We start from the raw sequence: 15593 nt of genomic DNA, 5'->3' as shown, positions 1-15593 counted from the left end.
GTCCTGTCTTGCCTCTAACACTGGTTAACACACTACTAAAAACCAACCCTGTTGGAACTTTGGTTGGTTTGATGTTTTCTGTCTAAGTGAAAGCCAAAAGAATAGCCAGCAGCTCCCTTGTAAATACTGACAGATTGTTGCCAACTCTTTTGTTCGACGTTTCCTGTTCAGTCTAGAATGACAAATGTAGCCCCTACTCTATTACTGACTGTTTTTGAGGTATCAGTGTGTGTTTTAAGATAATCGGAATAATGTCCTTCTGTGTATCTGCTAACTTGGTTCTTATCTATACTTTCAACAGAGGATGGTTCAGTGGGGCTTAACATTATATCCCCTATCCCTGCCTCGCCTACTGCCCAACCAAAACTGAGTCATTTTTCTTTCTCTTAGCAAGGCTCTGACACCTTCTTGTGGTCCTTTAAAAGTAATTTTAAGCCTTATGTTAAACTGTAGAAAACTTCTTTAGATATTCCCTCCAGCATATGCGGAATGTAATGTATACAGAGGACTTCCGTGTCACGTCACATGACAACGTAGATATCCACGCCCACTGGTCCATGTGAAATAGATGCCACTAAATAAACGGAAATAAAAAACACTTTCACAAAATTAAATTAATTTACGTGAAATAAATAATAATGAAAGCCACCGTGGTGAAACCAGCGCCTTCTTTTAAATGATTTCTGAAAATCAATTTTTATCAAAGTTTAACTAGCTATGGTGTGCAAATGGTTTTACAATTTTTCCTATTTTTCCTTGCTATTTAATTCAAACTTGACTGTTCTCTTGAATTTTTCTTTGTGTTTCTATTATGTTTCTTTTTTTTTAGTGTTATATAACAAAAGTGTATTACATTGCAACAGTTATACATAAAAAAAACTATCCTATCTCAAAAACTGAAAAAAAAAATGAAATAAAGTTAAATGCTTTGCATGCACAAGCAGAATCATTATCTTTAAGTCTGTCTCCATTTCTCTTCTTGTTGTTGCTGCTTAAAATTTAATCTGCTTGTTCTCCCCAGTGCAATTTAGGAAATAGTTGAGATGACAGCACAGGAGCTGGGCCTATGTCAGATCAGCTGGAGCCATCAATTCATTATAGGCAGTACGTGTATTACAGCACAGGACACGGGACACATTAGGTCCATTTGTGTATAAATCATTATGCGGCACCATTGCCCTAATTACAACGCACACTTTTAGAGGACAAGCTATTTTCAGTTTTTCAGTCCGTCCATCACTTAGACTGTGATTTGGTTCAGGTTAATGAACCGAGACGGGGGAGACTGTTTCATATCGGACACACGAACTTCTCTCCTCGGTCTGTAATCCACTTAAGCTTCGTCTGTTGTTAACCTGCCAAACACTACACAAATCCCGGAAATGATGAGAATTCGCATTCAAAACAAAAGCGTAAAAATTAGTCAAATAAGATTTTAGCGTTTCATTTTTCACACAACCAGAATGAGATTATTTAAGGGCTGTGAAAATTAAGTAGAAACAGGGAAATATTACATCTAGTCTAATTTATTTACCCTATTTGATAAAATAGATGTTAGCCTATTTCAATTTATAAAATATTCCTCTGTACTTTTTAGCAGTTCAATACAGAGCAAAGATGAAGGGAAAAAGAAAGAAAATCAACGGTTTGCAAGCGTTCGAGCTTTTTCGAGTAGACATTGGGCCCGACCTATACCAGTACCTCATATGAAGTGACTTTCATCAACGAGGTTTATTTTGAAGTTCTCCTCAGGAACTCGCTGTCTGTTGCAGTCGTTGACGTGTGTGTGTGTGTGTGTGTGTGTGAGACTCATCTAGCCCTGCTTTTCAATCCAATCTCAGTGACATCAGCAGGGAGAAGGTTTGGCCTGACTCCCATTATCCTCTTCCAGGATAAAAGCATGAGGAGCAGCCTGCGGAGCGCGGCGGATTTGGACTGTCGCACGTTCTCCTCCAGCAGGAGCTCCATACAGTAGACTGCCGATCTCCTGCCAGAGAAACGGGACCAGGGACAGGGAAGGCAACGGAATAGAAGAAGACAGAGGGAAATCAAGCGCTGCGTCCTTGCATTATGTTGGGTAGAAAGAAAGCAGTGGGGAAGAACGGAGCCGGGACGTCCAAGGCCATCGATCCTCTGAGGAATCTTGGTGAGTGTTAGCCCCTATAATGTGAATGTATTCAATGGTCAAAGGTTCTCCGCTTCAGATAGTGTTACCGATGATCTCCCCTGGCCCCCTCCGATGATGAGGAAATATTTGAGGATCAGAAATATTTGAGAAGAATGATAGAATTTAGTCATAGCTAAAAGAAAGAAACCAGTAATTTACACGTGGACTGACTTAAAAAAGCCTTTATGCAGAAAAACACCCTGCAAGTTAACTGAAGCTACATTTAACTTCTTAGGCCTTGAATATACGATAAAATCCTAGACACTATGCTGGAATGAATGACGTGTTATGAATGACGTGTTATGATTAGGTATATAATAATAATGTACATCATGATGTATTCTACAAATGTGTACCCTACAAACCATACAACAGCTGTCAAAGTAAGGTAAAAGTAAATAAAAGGAAAGGTTGCAACTAATGACTACTGCCATTAGCACGGAGTATGTTGGTTAATCAGAATTCTTTTTTGCTCTATAAAATGTCTGAAAGCAGTAAAAATGTCCATCGCACTTTTCTCAGAGCCCCAGCTGACATCTTCACGTTGCTTGTTTTGTCTGACTAAATATCCAAAAATCTAAATATATTCAGTTTAAAATGATATAAATCAGAAAAGCGCAGCAAATCCTCTCACTGTTGCACCAGTCAATATCTTGCTGATTTGTTGTTTTATAAATGACTTAAACAAGATGTAACTTCATGAAAGTTATTCAGAATTCTGATTCTGATTCAGATTTCTGTAAACTGTTCAACAAACTGACTAATCTTTTGCATTAATGAGGATGGTGTATTTAAATGATGGACAACTGATCAAATTAGAGCTAATGCAAGTATTCTGTTCCGCTGTTTATTGTGTGTACCTTCATGGCCATGAGCTTGTAGAGCTTGCAGATCCTGCCTAATTTCATTGATTTACACACCCCCAACCATACAGGGGAAACTAACCAGCTGTAGTGGCTAACTAAAATGAAAAACCCACAGACTCATTATTGTCAGTGGTATCAATGGTTTAGAATCACTGATGCAGAGTTTGATTCATTCTGAAGCATGCTTGTCAGGTAGGAGAATAAAAACAGATATTTAGGCAAACAGGTTACCAGTAACCTGTTACCAGTAAGAAGGAGCTAGTAGACAGTGGGACACTTTAGTAATGGACGTGCTGTACCAACATTGCTGGCCTGTGTTTTCAGTGCTTTCCTCGTCATGACTGTTTTTTGGGGTTTGACCAGTAAAATTAGGTTGTACATTAGTACACTGTGCAGCCGGGACCTTGTCATCACTGTATGCTGCTGCTTTTCTCTTACAAACTATATGCAATTTGTACAGTATTTTACAAATCTACAGGATTTGTATAAATCCACTCTTACAGTAGCTTCAGTGTTTCACTTCATTTTCAACTTTTTATACTTTATTTATTTTTTTATTTTTATCCAAAATTGATAAAATTCACATTTTTGCACATAAATGTTCTCTTAATAACAAAAAAAATGACAAAGTGAAATGTTTTTAGAAATTTTTAGTTACAAAAAATCAAAAACAGAAATCTCTCATTTACTCTCATTTGCCACTTTTCTGTGGCACTCCAAATTGTGGGCTCACAATTTTGTTTGTTCTCTGTCTGCTTGCAGGACATTTCAGTTACTTTTGAAGGGATTAGACTGTTGTGGAAAGGCTGGCTACATGGCAAGGATGAGCTAATTTACTTTTTACACTGACTGGCAGCAGTGCTTATGTCCTCTTAGCTTTTATTTACTTATTGAGCTTTTAGATCTGGCTCCAACCCAAACTACAGAAAGAGCCCCCCCTTCTGTTCCTGGATTTCATTTCATTTCCTAGAATGTCTCTATTATCCACCAAGTCTGTGCTGTACAGACTCAGATGCCTGTGTTTGTTCTTCACTTCACCATGTTTTCATTTAGTCACAAGCCTACTTCTGTACTGTGACCCATGAATCTTTGTCTGTTTAACTTTGTTAGAAATATGAATGACAAGATCAGCTTGTTAGAGTATCAGTGTCTCTCTGCTTTGCAGTAGTACAGTATCCTGCTCCTGAACTTGTTCAGATCGAAAAGGATGTTTCAGTCTTCTTCAGCCAACGATATTCGTATTTCTGCAGTCGTTTTTCGCTGTGTTTGAATAGGTCTTCCTTACTCTTGAGGATAGCATTAAATAAGCTGTCATGTCCATCTGCCATGCTACCAGGGTTAGCTTGTTGCTTGATGTTACATGCATGTGAAGTTCAACTCTCACAGTGATTATGCAGAGAGTTGAAGATAATAACTTTTGTGTAGATTCATTAGCTACCTCGGTCTCAAGGGCTAATTTGGTCCATTCTGACTCTCTTCCTCAAAATGAAGAGGATCTCAGTTGTTGCCATTTTGACAGTGATGATGACATCATCCCTGCTGTGGCCCACGACACCGACTTCTAAAAAGAAGGGATCCCTATGCTCCACGACCACTGGACTAAGTGTGTAAATGTAGGAGTGGGACTATGTTGAAAAATAAATGTGCTAGGTTTCCTAAAACTGACTCCCTCTACCTTAGGCCTCAGACTTATTCAATTCAATTCAATTCAATTCAATTTTATTTATATAGCGCCTTCCACAATCAAAATTGTCTCAAAGCGCTTTACAGAGACCCAGAGCCTGACCCCAGAGCAAGCACTTAAGGCGACAGTGGCAAGGAAAACTCCCTTTTAACAGGAAGAAACCTTGAGCAGAACCTGGCTCAGATGGGGGACCATCCTGCCGATGGCCGGGCTGGGTGAAAGGAGGAAAAGGAGGAAGATAGGACAGCTAGGAATGGAGGAGAGGGGGAGAAAGACATGCAGCATAATACAGACAATGTGGGTCAGTATTTACATTACAGTTAGTGAACAGTTATTGGACTTATCAATCACCCCTTGTACAAAGACTGTCAAGGTAGAATGCTGTTCCTTCAAAGCCCTGTTTGGGATATTGGCAGGATCCCTCTGCTACACATTTGGGTCCTGGACAAGTACACTTCCATCAAACTCAAGCTCAAATGATCTGGGCAGGAAACATGATCAAAGATTGCACCATGCTGTTACAGAATGGTACTGTGAAAAATGTGGTTTGATGGGTAAATTTCAGAGGTGGGAGTTTATTTGCATACTTGTGCTTAACTAAACTTTTAAAGTACTGGCGTGGGATGCACCAGCTATTCATGAGTCTATCCCTAAGTTTCTGCATAGACTCCTTGCTCAGTCCTTAATAACTAGCTACATTCAAACTACTGATTTACAAAATCCAGCTGCCCCAATAAAACTTGAGTAATGCCTTACCTAGCAAAGACTTTAGTTGTGCAAGCTAGTTGCTAGGAGAAATCAGTAATTCGCTGTAGCATCATAGCTGAAACATAACTTCCAAAATGAGTTTTAGGAGTCGAAACAATATAGTAAATTTAACTACCTTTGTAACCGTAGGAATGTGTTTTTTTTTATTCAGACATGGAATGATATGTGTGTTAAAGTTAGTAGTGGTATTCATGCAGTTTAAACTTAAACAGAAACTTAAAACAAACTTTAAATGTAAACCAAAAATATGCCTGTTATGCTAACCTACCTGACCTATCTGATGGCAAGAATGCTTTGATCAAAACATTCTTGCCCAAAACATTTTGTAATTTGAGTTGTATGGTGTTAATTTTGTCGGGTCCGCTCAGATGTGTTTATTATATATGCCCTCTCTTATTATATATCCCCCCTACTCTTCCTAAAATCTGTAAAAAATGATCAGTTAAATATTACAGTAAAGGACAGTTCTCGCTCTAGTAAAGATATACATGCAGTATTTGTCATGTATTTGTCATCAAGTAGGTCTTTATTAAAAAAGAAACCTAAATATGATTTTAAGCAATGATAAGGCTATCATATTAATAACAGCAATTTACACAGGATCTCTATTTTTTGTTATTATTTTGTAAAGCATATGACAAATTTAATGCTAATGTATTTTCTAGATTGACATTAATTTTGAAACACCAAATCTAAGTCCGTGAGCTAATGTTAGCTTTCTCATTTTGTTTACTTAGCAACGCAAGAGTTACTAGGTGTTAATATTTAGTAACAGCTGCAATCCCTATGTAAAACAATTTGTGTGGTGGATCTAACTCACTTCAGGTCTTCTTGGATACATCAGAAATCATATGCACCTGGTTATTGTGTGCATTAGTGCAGCACAATGGCTTTTGTGTTTTGTATTTGTTTAGCCTTTATCTTAACTCTCTTGATTGACTGAAATATCAGCACATTCTAGACATGCAGTAGGCATTGCATCATTAATCATTAATCAAACCAGGTTTGATTGTTGAAGACTGTTCCGTGATGGTGGGTACCTGTTGTTTTGAGGTCAGTCATTTTAAAGAGGTCAGCCTGTTTCTAAGCCACACTCAGACAGTTTGTCCTCCCACACACATAAAACCACACACACAATTAATTCCTCCTACTGCTGCAAAATGTAGCTGTCCTCTCTTACAGTAGCTCACTGCTGTACATAGAAGAATGTGCGTGCGTGCGTGCGTTTCCAGTATCAAAACGCCTTTGTGAGTGTAGTGACCCAGCCCTTTCCAAACCACAGTGAGACTTCTGTTTCAGTTGCTGATTCCTGCTTACTCAGCTTAGGACTCAGCAGTGCTGGTGAAGGAGAGTTTAAAGGCAATGCCGCAGTACTTTACTCGCCTAGTTGGCTAGGTACTGTGAAATACTAGGATTAGTGAGCTAGCTTGGTTAGCATCCATCCATATTTCACATTAACTGTGATATTATTTGGGTTGCTAAATGTCTCCCCTTCTCTGGTCAGAACACGTATGAAAAATGCACTGTTTGGGTTGCGTTGCACACATTATGCTTAACTTAAAATTGCATATAACATGCAAATTGGAAACCATTAAGATAACAAACATTTCCTTACCAAAAATTGTCCTTGGAGAGCCTGTTAATACAGCTAACTGAAGAACACGCCCTTGTTATGATGAACAAAAAATTGATTGAAACAAGCTAAAGAACAGCATAACAGTCTGTGGAAAATGCCTACTACACAGACAAATATAGAGAAATAACAGTAATTATAATACAACTGAATCAAAACAATGGAGACGACTTGAGTTCATTGATGAAATGAACCCCCTGGCTTTTTCCAACCTGTCAATCACTCCAGACTAGGCATGTCAGTCAAACCAGCCACACCCTAAATGTACCTTTCTTTGAGGCCTAATATCTAATTAATTAGGGAATTTTCAGATGGTTACGAGTTTTGCAGTGCTGACCTTCAGGAAAATTAAAAGGTGTTTTTATATAACTGAATGAGAAGCAGTGCGAAGAACTCCTTCCTCATCATGTCAATTTTGCAACAAAGAACTAGCCAAAAACCAGCTGCATCAACAGTTGGTTGAAGGTGGAGGTTAAAAATAATTTAATATATATATAATAATAATAATATATATGTTTGTTGAAAATGTTGCCAGTAGTGTTAGTAGAGTGAATCAGATTTGAAAGGTATGACATCCACTTTTTCACAAACAGCTGCTTAAATCCTTATATTAGCATTTTGGGTTTTTTCATTGGGGCAGCCGTGGCTCAGCAAGTTAAGAGTGCGGTTTTGGACTTTGGACCGGCCTGAGATCAGAGGGTTGTGGGTCCGATCCCTTGACCAAGCACAAAGAAACAGAGAGGATGGTGGTGATGGAGACACGCCTCCCCTGCCTCTGCGACTATGGCTGTGGTGCCCCTGAGCAAGACACTGATCCACCCCAGCTCTCCTCCTAATGCATGTGCATGCTTGTGTGTGTGTTCCGTTCACTTGGTGTGGCTAAAATGCAGAGAGTTATTTCCCCAGGAGGGATCAATAAAGTAATTAAAATGAAAAAACATTTAACACAAGGAGCCATTTATTTATTTGCCATGTACTGTTTTAACAGCTGAGAAGCAGAACTCTTAGTCTGAGAGCACTTAGTGATCAGCTGTATTGAAATTTGGAAACTTTGCTGAAACATCAATCAATCAATCAATCAATCAATCAATCAATCAACCAGTCAACCAATCAAGAACTTTATTTGTCCCCTGGGGGGCAATTCAAGGCACGTGAACAGTTTTCACACAACACAATAATAGCATAAAATAAATAGGTAGCAAGGAATAAATAAATAAACAATAGAATCAAAACAGTGTTTTGAGTGTTAACAGTGTGGTGGGAGGGATTCACAGTTCGAGAGCAGTGGGGGGTGGGAGGGGGGTATGGATGGTAGGGAGTTGAGGAGCAGAACAGCTCTGGGAATGAAGGTTGTCCTTTTCTGAGTCCTGCATCTGGGGCAGCGGAGCCGGCGACCTGAGGGGAGCCATACGAATGCTGGGAACAAGGTGTGTGAGGGGTCCTGCAAGATCTTGTGTGCTGTCCTCAGTGTGTGCTGCTCACACACTGTGTTCAGTGATCTAAGTGGAAGACCAATGATCTTAGAGCAGACCTTGACTGTGCTCTGCAGACGGTTCCTGTTCTGAAGAGAGATGGAGTGCAACCAGCACTTTTTATTGTTCCCAGATATTTGTACTCCTCCACTATCTCTACTGGCTTCCCGTGGATTGTGCTGACAGATGTTGTAGCCTCTGCTTCCTAGAGAAGGTCACCACCATCTCCTTTGTCTTCTCCACATTCAGCTCCAGTGCAGAGTTGTCGCACCAGTCCACAAACTGCTGGAGTGCTGGGCCATGTGGTGAGAGCGGCCTGAGAGCAAGGACAGGAGAACTGTGTCATCAGCGTACTTAACCAGATGACACTCTGGGTGGGTGGACCTGCAGTCATCGGTGTATAGAATGAAAAGCAGAGGAGAGAGGACACAGCGTGTTATTGATCAGCACTCTCTGTGATCTGTTGGTCAGGAAGTTTATGACCCAACGCAGTGGTTCCCAAACTTTCTCTGCTGGGCCCCCTTTGGTACATAAGAAAATTTTCGCGCCCCCCCCCCCCCATCAAAAATTAAAAAAAAAGGGAAAACAGTGTCGCAAAAATACGGGCTTTGACAGGTCGTGTTTTATGTAGTTGACGGTGGCAGTGACGTCGGTCATAACCTCATTCAGCTCGGGACTCAGGTGTTTAGACGCCAGCGCTTCGCGGTGTATCATGCAGCGCGTCCACTGCACATTGGGGGAGACGCGCTTGCAGCCCTCCCCGTTTCCCAGCCATAGCCTGCACCCCGTCTGTGCAGATCCCCACACAGTCCTCCCATTCGAGATTGGCCTCTTTCAAGTAAGAATCTATGATTTTAAACAGTTCTTCTGTAATTCCTCCCTCATGTCATCCCCATCTATGAATCTCATATGTTATCAATAAACAGTCTTTGTTACTGTCAGTGGCTTCATCCATCTGCAGAGAAAAGCGGCTGTCACGCACCTTATCATTAAGCTGCTCCTCTATGTCCTTTGACATATAGATGCGCCTTTTCGTCTTTTCGCGCCCCGCGCCCCCCCTGCTATGGCACTGCGCCCCCCCTAGGGGGCGCGCCCCCCAGTTTGGGAACCACTGACCCAACGGATTAGTTGCTGTGGCAGGTGGAAACGGTGGTGTAGTTTCTCTGCAAGGATGTATTATTATATATATTATATAGTATTATTATCTTATTTAATCTTATTTTATTTTATTTTATTTTATTCTTTGTGTGGCTGCAGGGTGTTGAATGCAGAGGAGAAATCTGCAAAGAGCAGTCGAGCGCTGGTATCTGTTTGTTCCAGGTGTTTGTGAACGGTGTCCATTATGAAGATTTTAGCATCATACACCCCTCTGTCTCTGCGGTACGCAAACTGGAGAGGGTCCATCAGTAGTTTGGTTTCCTTGGTGATGTAGGTCTTTAAGACCCTCTCCATGGCTTTCATTACCAGGGAGGTGAGAGCCACTGGCCTAAAGTCTTTTAGAGCCTTGGTAGAGCTCTTCTTTGGAAGAGCACAGTGCCGTAAGACATGTCCACTGATATTGTCAGGACCAGGTGTTGTGGTTGTTTTGGTCCTCTTCAGAGCTCTTACCACCTCCTCTGTGCTGAAGGATAATTTCACTTCAGCATTAGTGAGGGAGGAGATAAAGGTTTCTGTTTTGGAGGTGTTGTCTTTTTCAAATCTGGAAAAGAAGGAGTTGAGGTCATTGGGGAGGGATGCTGGGCTGCTGCCTTCCATCTGGATGGTCTTGTGAATGGTGTGTGTATTGTTTACAGCAGCCATGTTCTTAATCCCCTGCAAAGCTGAGTGTAGATTTCCTTCAGTGAATTTTTCCCCACCTTGGTCTTATACGCTGTCTTGGCTTTTCTGATGGCAGCTTTCACCTCTCTGTTCACCTCCTTTTTTCAGATTCAGTGCCAGTGAAGAAGATTCTTTTCTAAGGATTAGGTTGTTTAAAAAATACTGGATTAAATGTCATGACTTTAGGGACAACCTACCTAACAGTATGGAGAGATGAACGGTCATCATTATATCATATATATATTGTTATATCAACTATGCGTGGAGAAATCACATTATCTCTTTTGGCTAAAATATACTCACATTCAGCTGAAAGGCAGATCTCACTTGCCATCTTTGTAAAAGGTGTCACACACCATGGCTTTTATAACGGGACAAAAGCACTTAGCTAATTGGGATTTCCTCTCCTCTGGAATCAAAAGTCCTCCCTGTCCCACCTTATCACCATACAGTGTCTTTCTCTCACTCCTCATCTGCTCTCTACTTTTTCCTCCTCCACAAACTCTATCCACACCAAAGTGGAGGTTCAGGACCAAAATATCAGAATTGCATAGCTCTCATATGGTCTAAATGGTGTGTACATACAACAACTTTTAATTCTGACTATGCTCTGCTCTTTTTCTTTCAATTCATCCCCTTTTTTCATCCCCTTTTTTCTCACCTCACACCTTGCTTTCCTTCAGTGCTGCTGAATGGGGATCAGATTGAATTCTTCTTGAATTCTTCAACCATTTTTGTCTATTTTCTTTTAAGGAGTTCAGGATGATGAAGATGTGAAGCAGATGTTACATGGCTCCAGTATGGTGAAGGTAACAATAATTCTAAATTGTTGTCATTTTCATTGTTAGTTGTTAGTTGTTAGTTGTGGCTAGTAAGAACAATAAAACATCAAAGCATTAATTCATCTTGTGTGAAGGTTCGGTCACCTCGCTGGCAGAAGCGACGAACTCTGAAACTGCTGGAAGATGGCGTCACTGTCTGGTGTCAGTCCCACAAAACCTCAAGTCGTGCCAAGGAGCAACAGTCCTGTAAGTGTTCATGCTCTTTTACAGCAGATTATCAACCATTTGACAACCATAGATTGTCATGAGGATGATAGTCAAATAATCTTTTTGCATCAGGCTGCAGAAGTCCAATAGGTAAACTTTAGCTAACTTGTTAGGTGTATAAAATTCACGTTCTGCCTTCCAAGTGCAAGCTACTTGGTAACTGAACCCAAGACAAATATTGAGTCATGACCCAAACCAAAGCTGCAATGGTTAGCCACTAAGTATTTTGATATTTGTTTTTCTTTGTGTAGTATGTATAATGCAGACACGATGTTATATATGTGGACACACAGAAAGAAGACTTAGGGTGACACAACAACACCCTTCTAGACAGGATTACACTGCATTTATTTGGAGTCTCAGTCTCATTTCTTTGTTGCTTGTAACCAAGTGGACACATTAAGACCTCTACCAAACATTGAAAACTGCAGAATTAGTTCCATAAACTTTGAAATCATCCTTCAAGCAGCCCCACCCAGAGGATAAGAACCATCTCTGCATGATAATTGGTAACAAGTGGGCCTGTCTTTTTCCATAGAAATGGTTCCAGATGAGCCCAGTGCTAACTGGGTGTGGAAGCTGAAACATGGATAAGCTGTTTCTATTTTGGTTAACTTTAAATGCTACTTACGGCTCTGCAAAGACACAGACTACTCCCCGTCTCCTCCGCTATCTGAGGGTCACACACAGTGCCTTGATTATAGAGCTCATCTATTTTCAGCCAAAGATGGCAGAAGATCCTGCTGTAGTTCAGTGAGATTACAGGACATTATATAGTGGTGGGAGTTGGCCATGGCGCTTGTGGTTTGGTGCCATACAGTTACCATATGACTCAATCGCTAGGTTAGCCTCCCAGCTACAGGACAAGGCCTTTAATTGCCACAAGATTAAATTTGCTTGTGATGTGGAACTGTGTGTGTGTGTGTGTGTGTTTTAGGACCTTTCCTCTAACTACTAATAACTGTGTGGGTGTGTCTTGCATCTTTCTCACTATATCAGAGAACTTCAGATTTTTAAATAAGAATCTTGTTTCTTTTCACACACTACCAAACTACACCTAAACCCTGATGTGCTTCTTCATGTCTTTTTCTTAGCTGAATACTCAGTATTCTATACTCTCCTCTGATCCAAGCTGATTTCACTGGACTTCACATGTGGATACAAGAAAGTAGAGATCACAGTATACCCATACTCTCAAAGTGTCTTCTTTAGGAACATTGTTTTAAATGTTCTGAGCAGACTTCCCCTTGTCAGGCACACATTGTGCACAGAGTTTTTCTGTCAGTCTATGACCTTACAGGACATCTGGAAAAAAACAAAAAAAAAACCCAAACTTTTGTGTTGTCTTTAGTGAAAACTCAGACAAATATAGAGAGAACACCAGGTGGTGTTTGTTTTGGCCAGTAGTGATGTTTAATTTGGTAATTATAGAGCATAGTGTGATTTTTAGTATAGAGCACAGCGTGATTTTCACACAGAAATTAGTGTCGGGGTGAGCAAAGATTACAAGGAACACAGAAACAGCACTGTTTGTGAGGGAAGCACTTTGTGAAACATTAATTGCATGTGTCTCACCTCGCTACTAGAATTGTTTGAGTCTACATTTGGTTGGAATTGCATTGTCACTGTCAATGTCACTGTCACCAGAGTTGTTAGTTACTAAGCCACTGTTGGCACTATTTCCATACACACAGTACCTTGCAGAAACACACTACAAGCTGGTATTACAGCATTCAGCAAGCTTGTTCTTGTCCTTGGTCAAGACATAAACTTTGATTTCTTATTGAGACATAGCAGAAGAAATGTGTATGGAAAGTGTGATCCAGCTTTAACATAGGAAATACAATTTATTGTAGAAATAGGGTCAGTATTTTTCCAGACGTTTCCTTGTAATCTGCTCAGAGGTGTGTGCTTATGTGTGTTAATACAAAGCTGTTTATTTGAGAGCTCATCTTAAATACACACTAGACAGAGGCTTAAAGAATAAAATGAAAATGAGTTGTTGTTGTGAGCTTGCTTGCTTCCTTGTTCCTACAATGTAGACTGTACATATGCACAGAGCAAAAGGGATATACAGCAGCTTCAGAAAGTATCCAGTTAGTATGTTATGCTGTCCTTAGTCTTTTATTATGTGAATACCACAGCTAGTGCTCACTATACATACAGTGGATTCAGTAAGTACTCAGACCCCTTCAATTTTTGCACTCTTTATTGTGTTGTACATTTGATTTTAAATGAATAAAATTGCTTGCATTTTTGCTCATCAGTCTACACTCAATAACCCATAATGACAAAGTGCGAACATGTTTTTAGAAGTCATCTAAAATCTCTCATTTACAAAGGTATTCAGAACCTTAATTCAGTACTTTGTGTAATTTCCATGGCCGCAGTTACAGTTCTGAGTCTTCTTGGTCTCTGCAAACTTTGCACATCTCAATTTTGCCAGTTTATCGCATTCTTCCTGACAGATCCTCTCAAGCATCGTCGTCTTCATGTTTTGATTTATGGGTTACTGAGTGTAGATTGATGGGTAAAATAGCTATTTTATTAATTTAAAATTAAAGTTGCAACACAATAGTGTGCAATAAGTGAAGGGGTCTATTTTCTGAAGCCACTGTTTTAACGAGGCTTTTATTGTAGTAATATTACTAAGGCTCAGAGAGCTTTTAATTGATAATTAGAGAATGAGAGATGGAAAGCAAATACACAATGAACAATGTAAAATCTGAGTTTCAGCCTTTAAGTGAAAGTCACAAATAGAAAGATCAAAAGTGATGCCTATGATTGTGTAATGCATTTGTGCGATCATGGAGATGTGCTGTAGCAGAGAGAGATGTGCAAGAGACTAAAGGTTTCACTTTCTGCTTGTCTTCTCCTCCAGTGATGTGAGGGCTGAATTGTGCTAGGAAAGAACTAGCTTGTATGTGTTGTCTGACCATGTTGGAAGGCAAAACTGTCTATTGTTGATCCAGAGTCAACAATAGACATACACTCCAGTTGCTTTTTGGAACAACTTACTGTAAAGAGGCTTGTGTCTGGGCAGAGCCTGTAGTTATCATCATGTATATTGGGAGCTTTAGTGCTGTTGCTATTTTTGTGAAGAGCAGACCGTTGTGTCCAGTGATTACAGTGAAATACTGTGGAGTATTGACTGTGGTTTGCTGTTTGTTTTGTTGGTGCTTAATGCATTACAATTTGTGAACTTCTGTGAGTGAGGCCAATGAGCTGGAAATATACCAGTTAAAAGACCAGTGTCAGGCCTGATGAACATTAGCTCGCCTTCCTTGTTACTGTGTGGTAAAAGCAGTTTATTGTGTCTCTGCTGTGATAAGGATCTTCTGTACATTGCTTTGCCTTCTCCTCTATCTGTGTCTCCTTTCTATGAACCCACAGCGACACACATTCACAAACACACTTGGTGCACAGATAGTGTAAGAGGTAAATGTTGACAGTTCAGTGACAGTTTAGCCACACCCCAGCTGGTTTAGGTTGTGTGGAATGCATTTCTTATGTTGTGAGTGCAGTATTTGCTGCATTCTCTTTATGTTCATTGTTAGAGTGAGGCTTTTGTTGTGAAAATCAGAGAGAGGGGAAGTTCCGAAAGTGAGAGAAAAAAAGAGACAGGAAGTGTATTCTGGGACGGAGTTGTTATGGTTTCGGGCGGACTAAAAAGTTATGGGAAAAAGTTCCAGTGTCTGCATATTCATTCATGAACCCGCACAACTCAACACCCACAACGTTTACACTGGTGGCAGCGGTGACGAGTTTTGGGGACTCTTCACAACTTTCAGGTCGGGAGCTGACTGCTAGCTACGTTAGCTGCCTCTAGCCGCTTAGCTTTACCTCACAGTATAGTCCGGCGAGTTCGCTTGTTGGCGCCATCTCCGTTTCTTGTTTTAGTAGTTTTACAGTGTTGTTAGTCTCCGCGTCTCGGTCGACTCATTCAGTCGTAGTGTGCTCGCCGCTACAATGTCCGACGAGGATTCACCGCATCCCAGTGGCCGTCGCCGCGACGTCAGACCGGCGCTGGTTTCACCCACCGGCTCGCAGGGAACGCCGAAGGGCATTCCGCTGCCTCCGCCATTCTGCAACGACGGACGTGAGTCTTTCCAACTATGGGCTCGGTGCTATGAGGT

General features: G+C 40.6%; 1 protein-coding gene across 1 annotated transcript in view; it reads left to right on the top strand.

The window, feature by feature from the left end:
* The first annotated feature begins 1866 nt into the window (after window positions 1–1866).
* Window positions 1867–15593, top strand: part of LOC121175547 (1-phosphatidylinositol 4,5-bisphosphate phosphodiesterase delta-3-A-like) — a 38424-nt gene continuing 24697 nt past the window's right edge. The window contains exons 1-3 of the mRNA XM_041029339.1: window positions 1867–2146; window positions 11162–11217; window positions 11325–11436. Coding sequence (XP_040885273.1) covers window positions 2071–2146; window positions 11162–11217; window positions 11325–11436 — 244 coding nt within the window. The 5' untranslated portion in view covers window positions 1867–2070. The remainder of the gene's footprint in view (window positions 2147–11161; window positions 11218–11324; window positions 11437–15593) is intronic.

The sequence above is a fragment of the Toxotes jaculatrix genome, chromosome 21 (genome assembly GCF_017976425.1).
Source record: "Toxotes jaculatrix isolate fToxJac2 chromosome 21, fToxJac2.pri, whole genome shotgun sequence".
NCBI classification, from domain to species: Eukaryota; Metazoa; Chordata; class Actinopteri; family Toxotidae; genus Toxotes; species Toxotes jaculatrix.
Note: the sequence above shows the minus strand (reverse complement) of the source record. Positions and strands in the feature narration are given on the sequence as shown.